The sequence below is a fragment of the Anopheles maculipalpis genome, chromosome 2RL (assembly GCF_943734695.1).
Source record: "Anopheles maculipalpis chromosome 2RL, idAnoMacuDA_375_x, whole genome shotgun sequence".
NCBI classification, from domain to species: Eukaryota; Metazoa; Arthropoda; class Insecta; order Diptera; family Culicidae; genus Anopheles; species Anopheles maculipalpis.
Genome location: NC_064871.1, coordinates 19,192,008 through 19,215,975, shown reverse-complemented (window position 1 = coordinate 19,215,975; position 23,968 = coordinate 19,192,008). Strand labels below are relative to the sequence as shown.

At 44.1% G+C, this 23,968-nt stretch overlaps 2 protein-coding genes across 2 annotated transcripts; both read left to right on the top strand.

Moving 5' to 3' along the window:
* Positions 1–8,991: 8,991 nt before the first annotated feature.
* LOC126558863 (15-hydroxyprostaglandin dehydrogenase [NAD(+)]-like) lies at positions 8,992–10,081 on the top strand. The gene is made up of 4 exons (XM_050214942.1): positions 8,992–9,112; positions 9,191–9,311; positions 9,392–9,821; positions 9,900–10,081. The coding sequence occupies exons 1-4, from the start codon at positions 9,020–9,022 to the stop codon at positions 10,012–10,014; spliced, it is 759 nt and encodes a 252-aa protein (XP_050070899.1). The 5' UTR covers positions 8,992–9,019; the 3' UTR covers positions 10,015–10,081.
* A 1,035-nt stretch (positions 10,082–11,116) lies between these two features.
* On the top strand, positions 11,117–23,133 carry LOC126559622 (nucleoprotein TPR). The gene is made up of 8 exons (XM_050215792.1): positions 11,117–11,319; positions 11,647–17,456; positions 17,535–17,699; positions 17,767–18,752; positions 21,450–21,844; positions 22,228–22,658; positions 22,732–22,897; positions 22,964–23,133. The coding sequence occupies exons 1-8, from the start codon at positions 11,154–11,156 to the stop codon at positions 23,125–23,127; spliced, it is 8,283 nt and encodes a 2,760-aa protein (XP_050071749.1). The 5' UTR covers positions 11,117–11,153; the 3' UTR covers positions 23,128–23,133.
* The last annotated feature ends 835 nt before the right edge of the window (positions 23,134–23,968 follow it).

The window sequence follows — 23,968 nt, the reverse complement described above, 5'->3', positions numbered from 1 at the left end:
AAAAGCATTCCCATCAAAAACTGGAAAATGATCACACCGCGTGAGGGAGACAAATTTTCACAAACGATCACTCATTTTCCATCGGATTGGGTCGCGTCTTGCGCGGGTTTTGCGGACATTGAGATCCACGTAATTATCTACGTCCGTAACGTGCTAGTGCAGTTGAGTAACCGGTTATGAGCGACCGGTCAGATACTATCTGAGCCGTTAAATATTTGTCTTCGTGTTACGATCATCCCACCGAGCCACCATAGCTGAAGTGAAGACTACAGCCATGAGAATGAGGAACATGAAGGTCCCTGGCTTCGACGGCATCTTCAACATTCTCTGGAAGAAACTGCAACCTCAGGCGCTTTCACTTCTGGTAAATATCTATAAATATCTATAATATCTTATTTTCTACAGTCCTGGAAGTGCGCCAAGGTCATCCCGATCCTTAAGCCAGGGAAAGATCCGACACTGCCTGCTTGCTATCGACCCATCAGCCTGCTGAGTACTGCCAGTAAACTCTTCGAGAGATTAGTTTACTGGAGGCTTCGCGATGCAGTCGACGAGCGGCAACTCATTCCAGCGGAACAGTTTGGTTTCCGGGCCGGCCATTCCTCCACACTACAGCTTTTTCGACTGAAGAACACCATCAACAACAATAGACGAGTCTCCAAATCCACCGCTGCCGTTCTGCTGGACATTGAGACGGCGTTCGACAACGTGTGGCACATCGGGCTCATCCACAAGTTGTGCAGGTTCGGCGTTCCAGCTCACCTGCTAAAGATCCTGCACAACTATCTAAAACAGCGAATGTTCCGGGTCATTGTTTCTTCAGCCAACTCCGGTGAAACTGCAGTACCAGCTGGTGTTCCGCAGGGCAGCCGTGGAGATTGCCGTGGAGATCCACGATCCAGTACCTCGGAGTCACTATTGACAACCGAATGCGGTTCCATCACCATACAAAAATTATATCCACTCATCAATAGACGCTCCAAGCTCCATTCAAAAAAAGCAAGTTAGCCATCTACAAACAGATCGTCCTGCCCGAGGACGATTCCTGTGCGAGGACGAATCTGCGAAAGGTACAAACTAGCTGCAGTAGATTCCACCGACTCATCCTGGACGTTCCTCGCTGGAGACGGCTTGAAGAGCTCTACGATGAAGCCAACACAGCACTATTTGACGTCTTAGCAGAAAACATCATCAACCGGCTAGAAGCATCAGCAGAAGCCTCAACTCTCCAGCTGGTGCACAACCTAGTTTTTAGATGATAAGTTATTTTATAAAGTAGTTTGACTAGTTTTTAAGTTGTTGCTTAGTTTGTAAGTTTATAATAACCACTAGGCTTAGCGCTTAAAATATTACTTATTCAGCTTAAACACCTGCCTCTTGGCTTACATTACAACAACAGCGCTGAAAAGCTTATTAGCTGCGTCTCGAAAACTAACATTAATCATGTAAATAGTAACATACTTGACAATAAATACATGAATCGTTCGCTTTTTACGATCATTCCATGAATTGAACCATGCTCGTAAAGAAAAGTCCATGGAAATTTACAGTGAAATCTAGTGTCGTTTTCATGGAAAAAGAGAATAATAAAGAGTTCCAAATTTAACGTTCTTCGACTAATTTATTTATTCTCAAACTGCTACTGAATATAGAATAACGTTTGACTACGGCTGAGTTAAAATACCACCAGACAAAATTCCTATTTTCTTCCTCCATTCATCTTTCCCAAATCTTTCAAACAGAAATCCGTACCTTTGCTCGAAACGATGCCTAACGAGAACTTGCGCCAATGTGAGCACATCTCTCGGCAGAAGTGGCGAATAAAATGTACCACGGGACAAAATGTAACATGATTTCGCATCCAGCCAGCGGTCCCATCTGGCGGATGCGCGATAAGATGCGTAATTGAAAGATAATTACAGCCAATTAATGACACTTCTCCCGCCCCTTTTGCTTGCAGGACCGATCCCGTCATCCCATTCACCGCCGACACACGTTCTATCTAAAATGATAAACCGCACGACCTACCGCAAACTGGCCGATGGTGATAATGGTTGCAGAAAAGAGCTGGTGGGGAACTATGTTATTACTTTTATTAACGCGCTTAAGCGTATACCATTGCGCCGATAGAGAGACAGGGAGAGATAGGGTGTGTGTGTGTGTTCTTACATCATGAGCTGCGCGATGGTGCTTGCCAGAGGAAAAAGGAAGCTTATCGAAAGAATGTACAATGCGCGTTGTTGAAGTAAAGTGATGGCTTTACCTGCAGCCTTATTAAGCTTGTGTTAATTGAGTTTCACGTTAATATAATGGGAAAAGCCTACCGACCGATCCTGGAAACATTTGGTGCCTCCTGCCTCCTTTTTGCAGCCTTTTTTTTTTTGTTGTTTATCCGAACGTTTAGGAAAATAAAAATTTTAGGATCAAAATATTAAATAAATAATTAAGTTTTAAAATCTCAAATCCATAATAAACTACATAAGAAATCTAAAATGAATAACATTAATATTTTAACCCTTTTTTTCATGCTCTTCCCAGTGTTTTGAAATCATTCGGACATGTTTCTACACATGTTAGTCTCCCACCGGTTCCCATGCGATAAACCGTTACACCAGGTGATAAAGAGATAAAATCAAGCTAGAGCCATCTGTTTATATAAATGTGAGGCACAGTTGTGTCATGTCTTTGAGATTTTTGTGCTTTAGCACAGTGGGAGTTGAAGTTAAGTTAGTATTCTATGATAAAATACTTAAATTACTTTAACTGATTGTAGTCTTTTTCCCGACAGCAAAAACTGCCCAACACAAAACATTAACATTGACATTGCAGTAACATTACGTACCAACAGCACTGCAACATCGACAGCAAGCCTATTGTTCCATTGTCACGCAAAACATGCATGTGCAGCGAGGCCTTCCATTCAAGTTCAAAGTACACATAGCCTTGATGCACACTGTGGATTTTATAATATAAAGACATTTTGTTGTTTTGTAGTAAAAAAAAATACCAAAATAAAACTAAATTTTGTACTATAATTTAAAAATAAAAATTAAAGAAGCAAATCAACGTAAAAATGCAGTCATAATTCCAACATGCATTGGAGACAGAGTGCGACTAAACTTTCCGCAGCATAATTACAATCCAAGGATGAGTGTTTGTGATGAAACATGTTGCAAAAAAAAACTTCGTTTCTAACCCCTACCCAACACGAACTGACAATAGTACGCTTCTTCACGTAAGGGAAAAGCGTGGCAAAAATTCGTAGCCCTTCCAGCAAACCCAACCCAAGCTAAAATCCTTCATTTCACGTCTAAAAAGGTAAGCTTCTAGTTAGTGCGTTTGCTGGCTGTCAACACACGGGGGGGACACAACACAACACACGCCATCTTATCAAGCGTGAGAGCTTTTTGGCTCATTAAATGTCAAGTCAGCGTTGCTTTCTTTGGCATTCCACTACGAGAGCAGCCCGCCCAAGGGCACATACAATGAAAGAAGTCGAAAAAAGATCACACCCTCTGCACGAGGTAAGCAGCTACGAAAACCGGTGCTAGTTTTCCGAAACTATTTTCCAAACCATGTATAAAAGTGTGCTTACAAACGTTAGTCTTGACTTGGGCCGTGTTTTAAAGGGTTGTGTGTATGTGTCGTGAGAAACTCGATACATGTCTAATCGATAAAGCCGTTCGTACTGACTGTGTAAAACAGGAAGTAACCTTAGGTATTAACTGCAAACACGTTGACCCACCGGTAAACCAGCAGCTTTCCCTGTACTAAAAGTGCTCTTTCTCACTTTCTCTCTCTCTCTCTCTTTCTCTCTCTGCCGGTAAGGTAAAGCAGTGTTGGGCATTCTTTACGTTTATGACGCTTTGCGAAACAATCGTCTTCGTGTCTCAGTGAATGTTGACTGTGTGAAGAAAATAAACCATCAAAATGGTAAAAAGGAGCAGAGCATAGAGCCTTCAAACCAATGAATCCATCACCGACTCCCTTTTCGTTTTCTGGAACACGTCCATCAAGTGCTTCGTGGGGTGACATTGACGGGAAATTGGAAGTACATTTTTGGATTATTATTTGGTGGTTCGAAAAACATGCTGCCAAATAGAGACTGTTTTTTTTACGTTTTTAGCTGTTTTGCTACACTCTGAAGTTGGTTAATTACCAGATCACTAGAGGTTGAAGACCGGAACAGTAATCGCAACAGTAAATCTAGCCATTCGCAACGTGACTAATGCTATTAAAGATGCACAAGATTATTATGTAAACTAGCCTATCTAGCAACACATTGACGTCGGACGGCGATCGGTACTGCTCCGAAATTGCTGCCGTAGCTAACTGAATTATTGATATGAGGATCTTTTCTTTCCGTTACGGCTAGAGCGTGTCAACGTGATGCCCTTTCATTAATGTTGCAAAGTTTATTGATGAGATTCAACAGTGGTTTGCAATTTTCAAACATTAGTGCTACAATCCATTCTAATCCATTCTTCCTCAGTGGAAGCCATTTTTTGGGCTGGCCACTGCTAGGCTTATGAGGACATAAAACATTAAATTGGAAGCTCGATCTGATCAACCAGCGATTTGAGATTTTAGTTGAGATTTCTTTAGCTTTTCTATCAACAGGAATTCAAGTTCGCAAAGTGCTGAAAATTTTTGTCCAAATGTCCGAATACCCTAAGCAGCAATACAGTACAATCTATTTTTCATTTCGTTCTTCATCAAAAATAATTTATTATTTACTTAGAAATATTTAAGGAACGTTCAAGTGTGTGCGTGTGTGTAGCAATTTTTGCAATTAAAAAACACAGGAAAATTTAGACTTATACGTGATACTCGAATTCAATTATTTGCAAACATTATTATTTACACTAAACATGTAGAGCAAGTTTCGCACTATTCTCTTTTGAGCATAAAATGAGAATGAGATATCGTGTGGGAAATTTTCCCGAGAGCGGAAGGGACAAGTTATCATATTGACAGAAGCTGGTAGCAAAAATTTGCAGGGATTGACTACTTACTCGTTACGGTTTTATAGGTTTGCGCAAAATTCTTTGCTGCTTTAAACGCTTTTTTTTAGTTAGCCAATTCTTGGTTTCGATTTTTTTTTTTTTTTTTTTTGGCTTAGACTCTAAAACCTAGAAAGCTAACTTGCTGGACGGCAAAACATCGTAACAGGACATTCAATCCTGCCTATAGGGAGAGAAGATCTGATCGGAGAATGGGTAGGATATCTGGATTCGATACCCGGTCCTACTGTCTGAAAGGCCGGTACCGTAACCCAAATGCTGCCCTATTTTAAGCCGCGATCGCCATACGATTTACGATGCAAATTTTCCCATTTCTTAAGCATCTTAACGTCTTAAAATATCATTCGAAACTCAAATATTGCTAATCTTACCCCTCCCCCCCCCCCCCCCAAGCCTCCAAAAAAAAAGGGTAACCCTGCCAACCTTTCCCTCCGGCATTAGTGTACTCCGGGATATATCACACGGCACGGCAAGGAAGGTGATCAAATAACCAAATAACCGAGAGAGTGAGAGAGCGTCCAACATTATGATGAGCGTACAATCAGGGAGGGTCAAAGCATGTGGAGAAAATTAGAAACCTTATTTCATCGTATCGATTTTCTCCGTGCAAAGAACCGCACCAACAAGTTGGGCATAACAATTCACGAATATCACACAGTCTATTGGTGTACCAGTAAGATGGTGGTCGGCATTAGCTTAGCATATACACACACAGACACTGAGCTTTCTTTCCCCCTTGAACCATACACAAGCCATAGACTTACCTTGCGAATGGGACCGGTATGCTGGTTTTCAACGTGGGCGTCTAGATCTTTGAGAACTACTCCAACATTCAGACACCGATGTACGAAAACTTTATGAATGACCACTGTACCACTCTAGTATTATGTCGCTACGGACCTCAAGGGAATCTGGTCTACCGCTTCTTGGTACCTAGCTCGAGGAATCTTCGAACTTGCTGCTGACAGGCAGCTAAACACGCTTGTTTAGGCAATGCGAAATTGCCTGACCACTGACACTAGCTCTACGCAAGAGGCCGTTTTGCATACTACTTCCAAGATTTCAGGACACTTTCACACTGAACTGATGTTGATTTTTTCCACTACACGGTATTTGATACGTATTTCGATGCACTAAATCGCCTCACGGTAGACAAATTCTCATTCGCTACCGCACTGCTCTTCTATGCTCCTGATGCTTGCACAAGCACTAGACACGCACATACACACATACACACATAGATTATTCACGCACTAGCAAAACCGCAAACTTCACCAAAGGAAGCAACAGTGACGAGCCAGAACCGAGTTGACAGTAGCAGCTTTCGATGTCGCCAATGAGCGCAGTGTCATCATCAAAGTAACCATCGTCATCGCATGCACTCTGTGGCTGCTACTTGCATGATCACCCTCTGAATGTGCTTCCGTGTTTCAACCAGATTCACTTTACTGCACACGTTGTTACAAGCCACGCGCCATCGCCAGGGTGGCTACGGTTACCATTCGCTAGATTCAAACTAGATTTGCTGGCTGGGCGAATCCTACCCTCCCACTAGCAAGCCACCACTTATGCACTTGTTTATCCGGAGCTGCTTGATGTCGAGAATCCTTCTCATGACATACTGACTTGATTTAACTTAGCACTGCATTATGTAAGCCACACTCATTGCAACCCAATCTGCCGCCGCTTCTTGGACAACTGCTGATGCTGCTGCTGCATGGACGAGATGCATCTGCACCTCCTTCGGGGGTGTAGTGAACCGAAGTGGGGAGTTTTACAGGTCGGTGAAAAATAACCAGCGGGTTTTGTGCCCGGCAGCACTTCTGTAACGCATAGCTTCACTGCGACAACACCTGGAACATTTACAAAACTTCCTTCGCGACGCCCTTTTCATTTCATTCAGTAGGAGCAAAAAAGGGTGGCAAACGCTAATTCTATATCTTTTCCTTAACGCATACACCACCACTCGAAGCAGCTACCCTCGTCACAGACCCGCGCGCGCACACACACACACACACACAGACAAGCTTACAATTTCACACGTTTGCCTTCGAACTTGGTTGTGATACTGATCAAAACAAACACAATTTTCCAATTGGAAAAAGACGAACTACACACGCACAAACACATACACTGTACGCCAAATTTGGATGATTCGGTCGCTACCAAATGCAGTCGCAATCACTTTTTTCTGCCTTTTTCCGCACACAGTAGCCAGTGAGAAAAATGGTGCCGAAACAGAGCAACGCAGAGACACGCCTGGATCCGTGAGCGTAGGCAATCGAATTCCGGAACAGGATTGGTGGCTTCGCTGACTGCCAACTACCGCTGTTGTTTTCGTGTCTCGATTTTCACTCACTGTGTGTACGCAAGTCTGCTACACAAAACTACACTCTCGACCGTTTCCCCGTTGATTCTACTACCGCTCTTCCTTGGTGTTTCCGGTGGCTTGCAACAAGCAAAAAGTTCGATCCAATTTCGCTGTTGTGACAGTTCGCTCCGTACACTGTTATCATCTGTTTAACGCGTCGTATTTTGAAGAAAATTGTAGTAGCTTCAAGTTGAAGTGCTCTCGATATACTTCACTTGACCGGGACGTTTGTTAGGAGCCGAGCGTTTTCTAGCAACTGATTCCCCAAGCCCAACGCAGGCAGAACTCGGTGGACTGTGCGGTTGGTCGTTGTGGATTCCGACGCTTCATCGCAGTGCGTTGTCAATTTCTGAGCTCAAAAGACATGGAGGAGGCTGTGTCATCACGTGCGACCCCATATTGAAGTACAGTTTTCGACAGATAAGTTCAAATTGATGAAAAACACACGAGTTTGCAAACCTAATTGGCCATAAATAACAAACAAAAAAATAGTGGAAATATTGACGTTATACAAGCTGTTTTAACACAAGATCCATCTTGGCAACAAATTGAGGATAATACTCTAAGAACTCATTTTTGTGCGCTTTTATGTCAGAAAACGCAACGGGAGCGATTCCGTTCCGTTCCGATTAGAATTCGCATGACGTTAAAGCAATTTCTTCCATGTGATATAAAATCAAGCAAATTTGAACGCAGTAGATAACAAAAACAGAAAAATTTAAATTTCCTTGCTATTCCTGTTAGTTAATTAGCTATACGTATTTAGTTCATTCATTTGAATAGCGTGTGAATTTATCGGAATGCAGTTTCGGTTTTTATATTTTGATTCTTTTTCGAGTCCAACATTGGAAGAAGGAATGTGAAGCTTTCCAAGAAATGAGTGCAGCATCACTGCGCAAGCGTGCGCGCGCGTAGAAAAAACGTGTTAGGTATGCATGATGGTTTACAAACACATTTGCTGGTTACTTTCAAACTGCATTCAAATAAGATAATATTAATTGTTGTAGAATATCAATATAATTTTTGTTAGTAACCATAGTTTAAGGTTACAATTACCCTCCACTGCTAAATGTACGTTGCACCCAGATCCATCAGACAGATCCCCCCAGCGCGGCACAGTATCTCAGGAAGTATTATCCTACCCCAACCATATGTATCAGTATTGGTGAGTGGCAAACATGAATGTAGGAAGCGACTTGTAGATTGTTATGTGTGTGTTGTTTTTGCAAACCAGACTGGAACAAGGATCGGCGAGTATACCCTTCATATTAGGTGGAGTGAACGACACAGGATACCTTTTGCAAGACCCTTCCGTAAACGACCTTCTCCAATTACACTCCTTCTAGTTTCGGTCACCCTTTCGTTTGTATTGTAAAGTTTTGTGCCCAATATTAACATTTGTTTAAAAATACTGCAAAACATACAGCGGCCACGCATCAAAGCACATTTTGTGTACATTGCGCTGAAGTTTTGCGGGGTGTGTCTACCTTTTTTTGCTGGGAGTGGGGTCAGTTCTGTGTGAATCATATCGCACTTGCTTTACTGTGTTTTGGGTTAACCCGTGCACAGTACTAGCCGTTCCATCAGTCGAAAGGATTCGGTGATTTGCTGCATTTGTGAAGAGATGGACTTGAAAAATAAAGTCGCGCTCGTGACTGGTGCTGCCACCGGTCTTGGAAGGGCGTTCAGTGAAGAATTGCTAAAGCATGGTGCAAAGGTAAATGAAGTGTATTGTGTGTGTTTTTTAAATGTAAGAAATAGCCTACATTCAGATGTATACCATACATGTGCACAGGTTGTTGTATGTGACTTGGACTCCGATGCCGGCGAATTGACTGTGGAGGAGCTGGAAAAACAATACGGTGAACGGGTGTTATTTTGTCACTGCGATGTTACCGATTATGTACAGTTCGAAGGTAAGGTGTGCAATACTAGACGATAAGTGATAATCAATTGTTTGTCTCTGTTACATTTGGTTGTTTTTCCCCATCCGTAGAGGCTTTCGAGTATACTGTATGCATGTTCAAGGAAGTCAACATTGTGATAAACAACGCAGAAATCATGAACGATAACTTCTGGGAGCTCGAGGTCGATGTAAATCTGAACGGGGCCATCCGGGGCACACTGCTTGCTCAAAAGTTTATGGACAAAAGTAAAGGCAGAGGGGGCGGTGTGCTGGTCAACATTGGATCCGGAGTCAGCGTAAAGCCTCAGCTATCTACACCAATTTACACCGCAACGAAGCATGCAATTCTTGGCCTGACCAAAGCATGTGGGGATCCATTCCATTACGCTAACACCAATGTCCGAGCGTTTGCATACTGTCCAGGACCGATAGAGAACTCCTCATCGCACAACAAACGTTTTATGTCGCCAGCATATGAAAAAGCCAAAGAGTTGGACATGAACGGTGTGCAGTTGCAAAGGTAATATTACAACCTAAGAGAATCTTTTTCCAGACTATTGCCTTTTGTATAATAACTGTTTCTTTTGTTTTGTTACAGAATGGAACATGTGGCCAAAGAATTGATTCCGCTGCTGAAAAATGCACCTACTGGGTCCATATGGCTCGTTTCAGGAGGCAAAGCGGCAAAAGAGATTCCTTACAATAGCGTTTAAACCATCATCCTACCCCGTACATACATTCTTCAAACTAGCGCTTTCGACTCGTATCATATTAAAATGATCTTCAGCAACAAATGGCAACAGTATATTATACTAAGCAATTCCAGTACGGATTAACGAAAAAAAAAGTTAAGACATCATCCATTCAAATTGTACTTCAACCGACGAACCGAATTATCGCTCACAAAGTCTCACATTAGCGTAAACATTCAATAATATACCGTAAGGGCAAAAGGATAAATAATGTCCAAACGCGTCGCAAACATGTTGGGCTGGATACATTGGAACCCAAACCCAGCAACGCTTTTGATATCATTACCAAACAAGACGAACAACCGAAACCGAAATGTGTTTATCAATGCTGTAAAACAAAATTGATATCATTGTTTCGGTAAAGCTGTCGTAAAGTAAAATAAATTGCATAATTAGTATGACAATCTGTTAGCAATTTCTACTTTTGTACCGGGAATTTCCTTCCATGAGCTACAAATTCGTACATACTGGCAAATAAACGGATACTTTGAATTTTCCCCTCGGTTTCGTCGATTCCGGCGAAATGATCGATTTTGTTTGCTGTCAAGCAAGTTTGACAGTTCTCAACCGCTTGCAATTTATTTTCCGCTCATTCCATCGACGGACGCCGTAGCGAGCGCTGTAGGTTCTGCGCTTGAGTTGTTCAGAGCAGTCGAAAGAGCAATAGAAATTCTGGCAAAAATTTACTGTACAGGCTTGTATATGTGTTTGTGTGTGGAGGCTTGATTGAAACGGAAAATGTATCATTGATGGCGAACGTATTTGAAGTTTTGGTTTAAGTAAAGTGATAAAACAACGCACCATTTGTTCGAATGGAAGGTTTGCTTGTGGACAATTTTTCTTTTATTTGTGTGAAAATTAGATAAAAGTGCCGGTGAAACTTTGCTTGCTTTGTTCTTCCCTTCGTCCCCTGTTCCGTGTGTGAAAGTGTGCGTGAGTTTGGCTGTCAAACGGCTCAGCAAAGCGGCGACAGTAGCAGCAGCAGAGCAGCAGTAAAGACGGTGGCGAAGGATAAGCGTTTCTTTACCGATATTTCAGAGTTCCATATAACCTTCTTTTAGCTACTGAGTCGCCATTTTTGATCTTCTAACGGTGCAAATATGGAAGTCGATCAAGCGTCGGGTGTTTTGCACTCGATTTTAACACCCGAAGAGATAGAGGCGATCGGGGAAGCATCGATAAAGAAGATCGAAGATGCGTGTGAAAAGAAATTCGAAGAATTCCTCATGGCTAAAGCGCTATGTGAAACAAGAAAGACTGAGTTCGGTAAGTACGTTAGGTAGAGAAAAACTTTGTTCCTTTATTGTTGTTCAGCCACATAATACTCAAAAAATATCGTACAAATTTCGTCCCCCCGCACTAATTTAATCTGTCAAAATCCTGCTAGAAATGCGTAGCGGTGGACGCTCTTTGACGTGAGCAAATTTGTTTGGTTAAGTTCGTTCAAACCAATTTGGATGTACGTGTGATGTATATAATGCCCTAGCGTTGTACCTGAGACTATGCTGATGAAATGAAAAAAAAATTTAATTTATTTATTTATACAGAACATATTTTTAATGTGCGTGTAATTTTCCTCTATTTTTGTTGTAGAAATCATGAAAACCGATTATGAGCGAAAAATTGAAGAGTTGACTCTGCGGGCGGAAGATGAATCGGCCAAATATCATTCCTCTCAGTTGAGTGTGAAAGAGATGCGCATCGAGCTTGAAGATGTGAAACAGGAGCTTATAAAGGCGAAGGAAAAACTCTCGCTAAACGAAGTTGAAAATGATCGTTTCCGGAAAGAGCGTAACCAGGCACTTGTCGAACGAGACACGATGGACAGTGCACTAAAGCGCAAAGAGCTCGAAGTGGAACGACTACACTACGATGTGCTCGAGCTGGAGAAGAAAATAAAATCTGCCAATGCGGCTAAATGCGAAGCATTGACCAAATTGGAGGAGATAGTTAGCAAAGAGCACAGTCTTGAGTTTAAGGAGAAGCGCATGGATCAAGAGCTGTCAATGCGCGACAATCAAATCGCCAGGCTGACGCAGGACCTAGATCAGACGCTGCGCGAACTACAATCGATTCGTCGCGATCAAAACATCAAGTCACTCACGATGGAAGCGAAGGTAGCTGAGAAAAATGAAGAGCTGAAAATTGCGAACCAAACGTACTCCTTCCTGTCGGAGCAAAATGTGGAGCTTTCGGCAAAGGTAGAGGATTTGGCCACAAAAAATTTGAAGCTTAGCAACGAAATGTCCGCTATGATGGAGCATTACCGCAAGGAGCGGGATTCGCAGAACAGGCTGTGCGAGCTGTTGCAGCAGGACAAGCACGATCACATGCAGCAAACGAAGGAACTTGAAACCGCCATCACTGCCCTCCGACAAATGCTAAACGAGGCAACCGAATCCTGCGGAGTGCTAGAAACAGAGAAGAAGCAGCTCGAGCTGAAGCACGCCGACGAGCTAGCGAACCGTGATAAGACCATCGGGGATCTGCGCGATGAGCTGAAACATGCGAACGAACTGCTAGCAGACGCCCGGGAAGAAAATGTCGAACATGCGGTCGAAAGGCTCGCCCCGTCGGCAGCTGGTACGAGCCGCTTACTCAAGAGCGGTATGTCCGTAACGGAAGTGTACTCACTGTATGTGCGCACCTTGAGGACGTTGCAGCAAGAGCAGAAAGAGCACGAAAAGTTGAAGCTGCAGACGCAGAATATTTTGCAAGAGTTGGAGCAAAACGCACCGCAAATTTTGCGCCAACAAACCGAAAATCAAAACCTGAAGGAAGCGAACGAACAGATCACAATGCAGTTAAATAGTATGATTACCGAAACTAGTGAGTTGCAAGCGGAGATTTCGGCCCTACGGAACAAGTTGCGCGTAATTGAGAGAGAGAACACAAATTTACGACAGCAAAAAGTCGATCTCAGCCGACAGGTGTGCCATCTGTTGATGGAGGTTGAAAACATACAACGTGGTGTAGTTTCGCAGGACGCAGATCAATCAACTACCACCGATACCACCAACTCCACCGAGGTCATCTCCAAGAAGATGGTCACGTATAGCAACATCCAGGAGCTGCAGAACAATAATGTGCGATTGTTGCTAGTCGTGCGAGATTTCACCGACAAGTTGGAAGAACTGGAACGTATTCAAAATTCCATGAATTCAGCAACGTACGAGGCAAAGCTGGATGCGTGCTACAATCGGATCCATGAGCTAATGGACACGGTGGATCAAAATCGACATCTGCTGGAACATTGCAGCCAGCAAAGAGATCGATACATTAAAATGTACCACGATGCGATGCGCAGTTACAATCCTGATTACACGTCGGCCAGCATGAATGGAGGCAACAACATGCAGAGCGATGAGCTGATGGACGGATTGGACGGTGCGCCACTGGCCAATAGCAGTACGGCAAACGAAGCGAACGGCAATGCTAGTGGTTTAGCAGCAGTAGTGGCCGAAAAGGATCGTAAGCTTGCTGAGCTGGAAAGCAAACAGCAGGTCTTGCAACACGAGCTGAGTACTATAAAGCAGGAGTATGAGGCGTACCGGGCCGAGAAACTGTCTTACGACAAACAAATTAACGAGCAGATGGACAAAATGCGCACCGAAATTCGCGAACTATCTTCCAGCAACGTGAAGCTGGCAGGCACGAACGAGTTTAACGCGGAGCAAAACCGTCTCATCTCGAAGAACATCACCACCTACAAAAGCCAAATAACGGCGCTTGAAGAACGAAACCGTAATTACGAAGGTACGATAGTGAAGCATGAAGCCTCCATCATGTACCTGAAGGAGGAGGCGATGAGTGCCCAAAGCAAACTGGCCCGTGCCGAGGTACAGTTGGAAAACTTGAAAGAGGAATGTCGCATCCTAAAGGATAGCGAAACGAGACTGCGTACGGAGCGGGAAATTTTGAACCGTGAGCGCTGCAACCAAAATCTGTTGCTTAACAATCTCGAAATGATTAAGGTAAGCATGGAGCGCTCGGAAAACGAGGGTCGGCTGCGCTTGGAGACCCGTCTCGACGAAACATCCCGCGAATGTTCGGCCTTGCGACGACGGTTACAGGAGGAGCAAGATCTCTACCGCGAGCAGATGGCCTGCCTGCAGCGGCAGCTGGAAACGGCTCAAAAGCGAATGGAGGAAGAAATCGCCATCGCCGAGGGACATCAGGCCGAGCTGCGCGATACGCGCAACGAGCTGGAAATTAAGACGCGCAAGATTGACGATCTTCAGCGCAAGCTACAGGAATCGTTGTCTCCGAACGACGAGGACAATCCGGTAACGCAAGCGAAGCGCAAGATTCGTGAGCTGGAAAACAGTCTGGCCGAAAGTGGGATTGAGATTAATTCGCTCCAAACGCAGCTGGCAACGGCACAGGAGCATGTAAAAAAGTATGCCGAACTTTCCGATTCAACGGTAAAGGAGCTAAGAGATGTGACAGAACTGAGCAATAAGCAGAAGGAAGCGAGTGACAAGGAGCTGGCGGAGTTGCGAAAGTGCGAAGCGGATCTGCGCACCCAGATTGATGAGCTGAAGACGGAACTGTCGTTGAAAATTACCGGTGAGAAGCTAACCACCGGCGATAAGGATTCGGAGCTGCACAAGGTACAGCTGGAGCTGAAAGCAACTCTGGAGAAGGTGGCCGATCAAGCCCGCGAAATGCGCGAGACCCGTGAAAATTGCAATGCTTTGGCAGAAAAGTTGCACGAAGCGGAGCACAAGTACGCGCGCGAAATGATGGAACATTCCAGCGACATTCAACAGTTGGCACAGCTGAAAGAGGACATGCAGCGTACGCAGGCCCAGTTTGAAGAGTTGCAAAAGCAGCGCGATCAAGCGCAAGAGCATCTGAAGACAGGCGAAGACTGTTGGAACTCGCGAGAGCAAAAGCTTCGCACTGAAGTGTCCCAGCTGGAGGAACAGCTTAATAATCTGAATTCGCAGAACGCAGCGTTGCACGATCAGATACAAAATCTCGGTACACGCCTTTCTATAAGTGCAGCAGCACAGAACCAAACGCTTACCGAGACGGACACTACGAACGTGGATAATTCGATGATTGGAGAAGATTCTTCCATTCTGAATCGTTCGTTCAACGATGAGGATAAGCACTCCGTCGAACAGTTGCTGCAGATCATTAAGTATCTACGCAAGGAGAAAGACATTGCAGTGGCACGAACGGACATGTTACGCTCGGAAAATGTGCGCATACAATCGGAACTGATGATTTTGGAGAAGAAGTTCGAGGAAGTGCAGGCCGAGCTGAAGGAGATGCGCGAGAAAACCGACACGGTCACAGTCACTGCGGCCAAGCATGAGGAAATCTTGCGCAAACTTGATACGTACAACGCGATCGTGGATAGTAATCGGGTGCTGCGGGAGGAGCGTGACGGTCTCAATCAGAAAGTGCGAGAGCTGTCCCAGCGTTTGCTTGATGCGGAAGATAAGCTGTTCCCACTGGAGGAGAAGGTGCAAGAACTGACGGTCAAATTGGAATCTTCCACCAACGAAAACACGACCCTGCGGATGGATGTTGCCCGCCAACGGCAACGTATGACATCGTTGGTGGAACGCTCGTCGAAAATCAATTCGGACGACTGGAAACGTATGCAGACGGAGCGTGAAAATCTCGCCAAAATGCTCGTGGCCGAAAAGGAATTGTTGAAGCACGCAAACGAAGAACTGAACACGCACAAGGTTGAGAGGACCCGGCTCGAGGGTGAGCTAAGCTCGGTTAACAAGCAGTTGCAGGCTTGCAATGCGCAGGTGAAAAAATTAACCGAAGACCTGGAGGCAACGGCCACCCAAACGGTAGAGTTCGAAACACTCAAAACGAAGCTTAAAACGACCGAAGAACAGCTAGCGGAGGTGCGCATCAAGGAGAGTCAGATCCGTAAGATTGCTAAACGCTACAAAGATTCCTTCACTGAGCTGAAGCGTCAAACGGATGAACGGGAAGGTGATGCTGCCGGAAGTGCTAATGTTTCGCGAGTGCTTGATTCATCCGGTACTGGAGCAACTGTTGGTGGTGCTGCTTCTAGCGGAAACGAGGAAAATGCGGTAGACATGGAAGACATGAGGAAACAGGTAGAAACGGCGGCCGAAGAGATTGATACACTGAAGAAAGAGAACGAACTATTGCGGGCACAGCTAGAAAAGGCAGAACGTAGCATGGATGTGATGAAGGATGCGAAAACGCGCATTATCGCGCTGACAGAGCAAAAGAACAATGCAACCCGAGAGTTGAGTGCAGTGAAGGGTCAACTGCAACAGCAGCTGGATCAGATGCGGGAGGAAACGGACTTGCTGAAGGCACAGTACGAAGGTCGTGTGACACGCTGCGAGAAGGAGAGTGCCGATGCGGACCGTGAAAGCAAGGATACCATCAACCGGTTGACGCGTGAAAACGAGCAGTTAACGATTCGATTGAACCAGTTGAATCGGCAACTAGGATTACAACAGGCGGTGGCTAAACCGACGACGAGCGCTGTCGGTGCCGTAGGAGTTTCGGAGAAACCGGCCGGCGAAAGTCCCCGCACAGCGAACGTTAAACCGATGGCCGGACCAAGCCAACAGCAGTCGGCTACGGTGACACCGCGACGGGTAAGCGAAACACCACTTGCCAGCATCAGACCGATGGCTGTAGGAAGTCGTACCGCAGCCGTACTGCCAACAAGCCAAACCAGCAGCACGAACGTTGCAATTGTGCAAGGCTCTTCGGCGGCATCATCTGCATCGTCTGTCTCGACATCTCCGGCGCCCGGTGTCGGAGGAGTGTCGGCAGGAACGTCAGCGAGCAACATTGCCGCAAGTACTGCATCCTCTGCCGGTGGAAGTAGCTCAGCAGGAGCAGGCAGTGCTGGTAGCAGCGGATCAACCAGTAGTGTTTCCGGTACACCGTCAACCAGTGGACTCACAACGGCTCTCGTGCCTCCGCAGCAGCAACAGGTGCACAGTGTGACTGCTACTAGCAGCAGTTCTGGCGTATCCAATGCGCTCGGTTTGAATGAATCGATAACGGCCTCCTCGTCACCGACAAGCTCACACACCGATTACATGCCTGCCACTAGCTCGGCCAGTGTCGCTGTTGCAGCGGTACCGCCGATGGGCACAGCTTCAACCTCCACAGCCGAAAGTTCTTCTTCATCATCGTCCAGCACGTCACCGCATACCGAAGGAGAGAGTTCCGCACAAATGGGTGCCAGCAGCGATCAAACACAGCAACAACAGCAACAGGTGCAGCAGGCCGCCGTAGCAATGGTAATGCCTCACGTGGAAGGAGGCGTCGCACAGCAACAGTCCCAACAGCAACCACAAGCACTTCTTTCGCAGCAACAGCAACAATCGACCGTACAGATGCAACCGTTGCAACAGCAGCAACAATCGACTCCTCAAGTAAGTAGTCAATCATTATTGAATCATGCCTATAAGAAACACACAAATTTCGATGGTGTTGTTCTTTTCTACGTACAGGCTTCTTCCAGCAACACAGTTACTACTACGCAAGCTGGCCATAAGCGTCCGCGTGATGTAGAAGGCGACAGTTCCACGGATAATGCTGGACAACAGTTGGCCATTAAGCCAACACCGGCAAAGAAACGTGTCCGTATGGTGCAAGTAACAGTGGATGGTTTTCAGGTAGCGTAACCTTTAAAAAAACCTTAAACCCAAGGTTTATTTTATTCACTGAGGTTTTCTTTTATAGGGTGTGACTGAATCCGGGTTGGATGTTGAGTATCAAGTGCCAACATCGTCCCAGCGTGACCAAGAGGACGATATCATTGTGGTTGATTCCGAGGAGGAGGATGAAGACGACGATGAAGACGAGGACGAGGAGGAGGAGGACGTTGGTATGGCCGATGAAGGTACGGCAGAGGCGGACGATGGTCCGTTCGGTGAGTACGAAACGGAGGAATTGGGTGTTGCTGGCGGTATCGGTGCCTACGACGAAGGTGAAGGTCCAGACATTGACGAGGACAATAACATCCAGTCCGCAAATAATGAGGTCGATGTGGATGAAGACAATGAGATACCGAATCCTTGTGGTACGACCTCCACCACGTCCACATCCACATCGTCTACCTCGTCGTCCACACTGTCGTCCACAAAGCAGATGGCAAGTGGTCCGCACGCGACACCCATGGACACTACGGAAGATGTGGATACAAGTAGCACCAGCAGCACAACAACCGTGCCGACAGCAGGCGGTAGCTCAGTTGCCGTTCCCGGTCCATCTACATCGATGCAGTCGTCGACATCGTCCTCGTCAATGACATCATCGTCCGTCGTAGAGAGTGGTGCGAGTACAAGCTCAAACGTAGGTGGCAATACATCGAACGATGCCCAACAACTGCCCCAGATTCAAAGCACTACTGGCACTAGTCACAATGAGGCTTCCACCGGTCAACAATCGACTTCCTCGTCTTCCACCTCCTCCTCCTCGATAGCACTATCATCAACGGCTGCTTCATCCTCGGGAACGGGGACTGCATCCGGTCAAATGCAAGGAGGTGCAACAGCTACCGGTAGTGGTGTATCCGCCACACGACAAATAGTGAATCCACTGAGCCGTCAGCAACAACAGGCATCACACCTGATACTGATGCAACAGAACTATGAGCATCATGAAAGTGCTGATGATCGAATCGTGCCGAGCACACCGACACTGTACGCTCCTCGTCGGACAGATGGGTAAGAATACACATAAACTCGTAGCTACATTACCACCAGTTCCTTTTTTTGCTGGTTTTCTTTTTGCTAGATCACTTTTTCTTTCCATATTCATATGTTCCATTTTCATTTTTCAATAACCTTTGGTTCGGTTCGTTGGACGAAGAATTGTTTACTATGTTACAGCTTTTAGTTCGAATGTTTTTATCGTGTTGAGCTCGATTGTTGTGTAAAAATATCTTCTATAAAATTATGAAAAGTTTCCAGTTCTAAAAATGTTCCACTATTATCATACCGTACGAGTAAACACTTAGATAACTTTTTTTCTGAAAACATTATTAAATACATATTTTGCATGGCTCCCTGCATTCCTCACTACAACAACTTATAAAAGACAAAAATGATTTAATATTGCTACAATACAGCACAGCTTCAACCATTCAACATAATTTCATTAGTTGGTACACATTTTACATTCTCACTAACATCATGTATTTCTAGTTATAGTTTTGTGCTGATAAATCATCTATTGAAAAATATTTTTTTACTCATCTTTGCATCATTCATCATAAATTTTTATTCATCCATTTCCCGCATCATATTTAGTTAGATAGCAGCCCCAATTTTTCATAGCAATAAAACAGCATGGTCGCTACCAATATGCTGGAAAGCATATCATATTTATTCATGTATAAACAAAAATATTTACAGGTTATATTTAACTCTGGGATATACATTTATTCATGATACAATTTAAAACTAAACCAAAAAAACCACAAGTACTCATTGTTTTGTTTATTTATAATTGAATAGCTGTTCAAACAACACAACAAAAAAGCTTACTTTCTAACTATATCTCTCTCTTTCTCTGTTCTCGCAATTTCGCATTCGTCCGTCGTAGGCCATAAGTAAGGCACATCGCCCAAGGGAAAGTGAATGGGACACCATAATAGAGTAGTAGTGGCTAAAGAAATCACCTCAGATATCTCGTGCACATGCGAAATGAGTCACTTAAACCGTGTGAAACTGGTTATAGTTTGTACAATTTTAGTTTAATATTTTAGATCAGAGTATCAAATCAAGGTTTAGTTAGAAGGACAACTCTGTGGTTAATTTTAAAGCTAGAAGATAAAAATACAAGTCAGGAAACTTGCACAAGCATTGGCATTCCAACAGTATGTTAAAAAAAACGGCGATACCGGTGAAAGTTCTAGCAGTGTGCGAACGCATTTGATTACTTTTATGTGTACAGAGACATGGGACATTAATTTGGACAGGAAAGACTCAGATTATTTGATTTAGCTTCGCTGTTCTCCTCGTGGTCCAGAGCGACTTGCACTCATATGCACAACGCCGGATAAAGAATACTTACACATTGGCGGCTTTAACACAACCATAGCTTTTGTTGCATACAACCTTGATATTACTTCTAGTATCATTTTTTATATTGTACATTATTTTATTGCATGTAAATGTTAGGTGGATGAGCGGTCCGGTGCTAGAGGCGACAGCAGCGCCTATCTTCAAACGTCAGGACCGCTTTCATGTAGTGTAGACGACTGACTATCCTAACTTAGTGGTATGAACAAGTTTAATAAGCCATTCGATGACTGGCGTGACCTAGTAGGTCGTTAAGCCAAAAAGAAGACAGTGTTAGGAGACGCAGAGGAAGGAAGCTTAGGAAAAAACAGTCTTTTAATCAAATTTTATATAACGATCAGTTTACTAGGTTGTTGTACATAACAAATAGCTAGTTCATTTACTCAGTTAAAGATCAGTTACACAGTCGCACGTTCATTGTCCCGCTATTCAAGTACTAACGACGCAGTCTTGCCGCAAGCATGGCTGCGATTCGTTTTCTTATTGTGCTTTTCAGTATAGTAAAGGCATTTTTTGCACATTTTCTACACCCAGATGAAGAAAACCTGCTTTTCCTTCGTTTTAAGTTTTCGAATATTGCTGCAGGAATGTAGAACATCAATTCATTGTGTATAGATATAAGCTTCAAAGGGTTAGATCATTATGAACGTTTAATTAATTTCTACAATATACATAAACATGCGTCAAACATTGAATCATATGAATGGGAAATTTTGAAAACGGAAAGAAAATATAGTCGGATGATGCACATACTACGGACAAAGCATCATATTATGACACACAGGTATGGATGGTGAAAGTCCTGGCCCGCGGTCCGAAAGACGTGTCCGAAAATAAATCGTTACATTATTTTGTCGTGTGGGCTGATTTTTTCCCTTTCTACTTTAAATCATTGTAAAGAGAGACATTGATAGAGAGAGATATAAATAGAATCAAAATTTTGAAAACATGATAGTTGCACAATTCCATAACATTTTCTTATTATTTCGGTCTATTAAAGGTTTTGGATTTGGTGTTGGAACAATCTTTCGATTTCGTGAGTGTGGCTTTGGCTGGCACATCGATCATAGCCAAAATGTTTGTTTTTCCCACCCGGAATCGCGTGCCTAACCTGTTTGATGGGTGTTGTAAATATGAAACAAAATAGCTTTTTTTGTCATTTACATATTGCATGTGTATGTTTTTTTTTTAATAATTTATCATTTGCATATATTTACTGGCGTGTCTAACTAGTTTCGACAAATGAAGATCGATTAGTTTGCGTTTTAATACATCGCACCAAATCCTCCAAAGTCAGTTTTTCTGTGTGGAATGATAAATTTTCTATTTCGTTTTCAGTTTCAGCGTAGGTTCGCCACATCCCCAGGTGCCCAACGCTCGATTCACATTCAGCGAAACCTCCACCAGCCGCCAATCGGTCGGTGTGGTGCCAACAAGTGGTGGGGCAGCTGGCAGTGTCAGTCTGCCCGAAGGAATTGATGACACTAGGATTGATCTTTCCCAGCTGGATGAAACGGCGGCCGGTGGTGGTGGTGGTGGTGGCGGCAGCAGCGGTGGTGGACGAAGCGTTCCAACAACACCCCAACACACTACACATTCCGAACATATCTCAATGGGAGGAATGGCCGTCGCTGGTCCATCCAACGCTGGACTCAGCAATATCGAGCGTTCGTCTTCCGGTGGAGGCGAAAGCCAAGTGCCCGATATTCTCGTTTCAGGAGCTAGCATTGGAGGTGAGTGATGTGGTTGACCGTCTGAAGAATTCTTCTCTTCGTTGGATCCATGATGATTTTTATTAATTATGGCAATGGCAAAAAATGTATTTTTGCATGATATATTGTTGTCAATATATGTTTATGTTGTCGCTATTGATCCTTCCGTCTCTAGAACAATTGAAGCTTGCCATTTTTGCCGGTGTAACTTGTTGATCGCTAGACATGTTCAAGCCCGGACAAATCGATATTTTACCTAAATCTATTACAATTTTGGTTGTGTTGAAAACTGATAAACTAAAAACAATTTGTAGTAAACCCGGCTCTTGGCTGCAAAACTAAACGTAAATCCTTGGAAGCATTGTAAGTAATATTCCCATTCGATTGACAATCCTTCTCCGCAGATGGCTATATCCCGGAATCGACCACCAGCACCATCGATCCTCTACATCCAACATATTCCTCGGAAGCGTTGGCTTCAACTGCTGACGCCACCGGTTCGGAAGCACTCGATCGCAGTGAACGGGAATTGCTCGAAGAGGACGACGACGATCTTGTCGACGACGGTGTGGCGGTAGGAGATAGCGCAACGCTAGAGGCTGAAACGAACGACGTAGATGAGGACACAAGAACAGCCGTTTCTGAGACCACAACGGCAGCCCCAACTACATCAGGCAATGTAGAAACCGCAACGCGAACAGTTCAAAAGGCTGCCGGATCCGCCAGCGATAGTGCAGGGGCGTCGGGTTCCCGCAGCAACAACGAAGCCGATACAGGAACCGGAGACGATAGAATCAGTTCCGAGGGTGAAGCGCTGACAACCACTTCTAGGCCTGTAAGTGACAGGTGTGTTTTTGATGTATGCTGAACCCACGTTTTACCACGTCTGTGTGCTCTTTTCATTGCAGATGGAGGAGGGCAGTGAGGCGGAAGTGCTGGAAGCTCCTAGCAGTAATACGCGTTCGCGTACCTCTAGCGCACAGCGTGTTTCAACGAATGTTGGTGGACGTCATGGCCGACGCTACAGTCATCGCGGTGCCAACCGAACCCCAATAACTTGGAATGAAGGAAGAGGTTAGCCGACCATGTTGATTCTGTTCACAGAAGGTACCTAATTTAAAATACTATTTTTTCTTATAGCTGCTTCCCTCAACCGTTCCGGCTCAAAAAATCAAGGATCTCAACATTACCAGCCACCACACATGCAGCAGCAACAGCAACAACAGCAGCAGCAACATCAACCATCGCGACGCGCAAATTCACGATCCCGTGGAAGACGTATGAACCCGTATCGTTATCAATAAGAGCTATGCTGTCGAACACAGCTATTAGGTATGCAAAAACACCATATTTATAAGGTCTACACATATAAATGTGAAACTTGTTTAATGTTGAATGAATTAAAAGACAAATCTCTTGAATAGGAGTGCGTTCGATAAGATTACTCAGAATATAACATCTATCGAGTATAATCATAGAGATGAAAATAATGCGAATTCCTCCCTCTCTCACAAGCTCGTAGGGATGGACATTTAGTTTCCATTATTTTTACTAATTTTATTATATTATGCTATTATTGTTGGGTTTATAATGTGTACATGCATTTCTCAACACATAATGTAAGATTAATGGAACAGTTGGCAGAAGAGTTGAATAATATGACTTCTGCTTTAATACCATAGAATCCATACATACCATACAACGTTTTGAGTAAAAAGAAACAAACTTTATTACCTAAAACAAATTATCGGAGTCGTCACCTTCGCCGCAAGAGCTGAGAAGCTTTCTAAGTTAATCATAGTATCTTTTCTTTCGGAATTCACGATTCAGTTGAGAGGAATAGCATTCATCCATGGAGCTCATATAAAAGGTTTAAAAGGCATATTTAAAGATCGGCCAATTTCTCCTTCTCAAAGGTAGTTTGCTTACTTAAAAAATATCATTCATATATGATACGGCAAAAACTTTTAGGATTAAACATCTACTCAACCTACCATGTCCGTTTTCTTTGCATTAGTAAGAACTCTATCGATATTTGTCTTATCACTCGTTGTTTTATTAATTTCAATAATGGCGTATAAAAAAACCTGTTCCTGTAAAACGTGCGTGAGTTGCAAAAAGTTTACAAAATTGTGTGTGCATAGT

What these genes read in the sequence shown, in the direction of transcription:
- LOC126559622 (XM_050215792.1), top strand. Translation starts at nt 11,154, where the DNA reads ATGGAAGTCGATCAAGCGTCGGGTGTTTTGCACTCGATTTTAACACCC. An exon ending in TTCAGGAGCTAGCATTGGAG is followed by an intron (nt 21,845 to 22,227) that starts GTGAGTGATGTG and finishes CCTTCTCCGCAG; the next exon opens with ATGGCTATATCCCGGAATCG. An exon ending in AACTTGGAATGAAGGAAGAG is followed by an intron (nt 22,898 to 22,963) that starts GTTAGCCGACCA and finishes TTTTTCTTATAG; the next exon opens with CTGCTTCCCTCAACCGTTCC.
- LOC126558863 (XM_050214942.1), top strand. Translation starts at nt 9,020, where the DNA reads ATGGACTTGAAAAATAAAGTCGCGCTCGTGACTGGTGCTGCCACCGGT. An exon ending in CGATTATGTACAGTTCGAAG is followed by an intron (nt 9,312 to 9,391) that starts GTAAGGTGTGCA and finishes CCCCATCCGTAG; the next exon opens with AGGCTTTCGAGTATACTGTA. An exon ending in AACGGTGTGCAGTTGCAAAG is followed by an intron (nt 9,822 to 9,899) that starts GTAATATTACAA and finishes GTTTTGTTACAG; the next exon opens with AATGGAACATGTGGCCAAAG.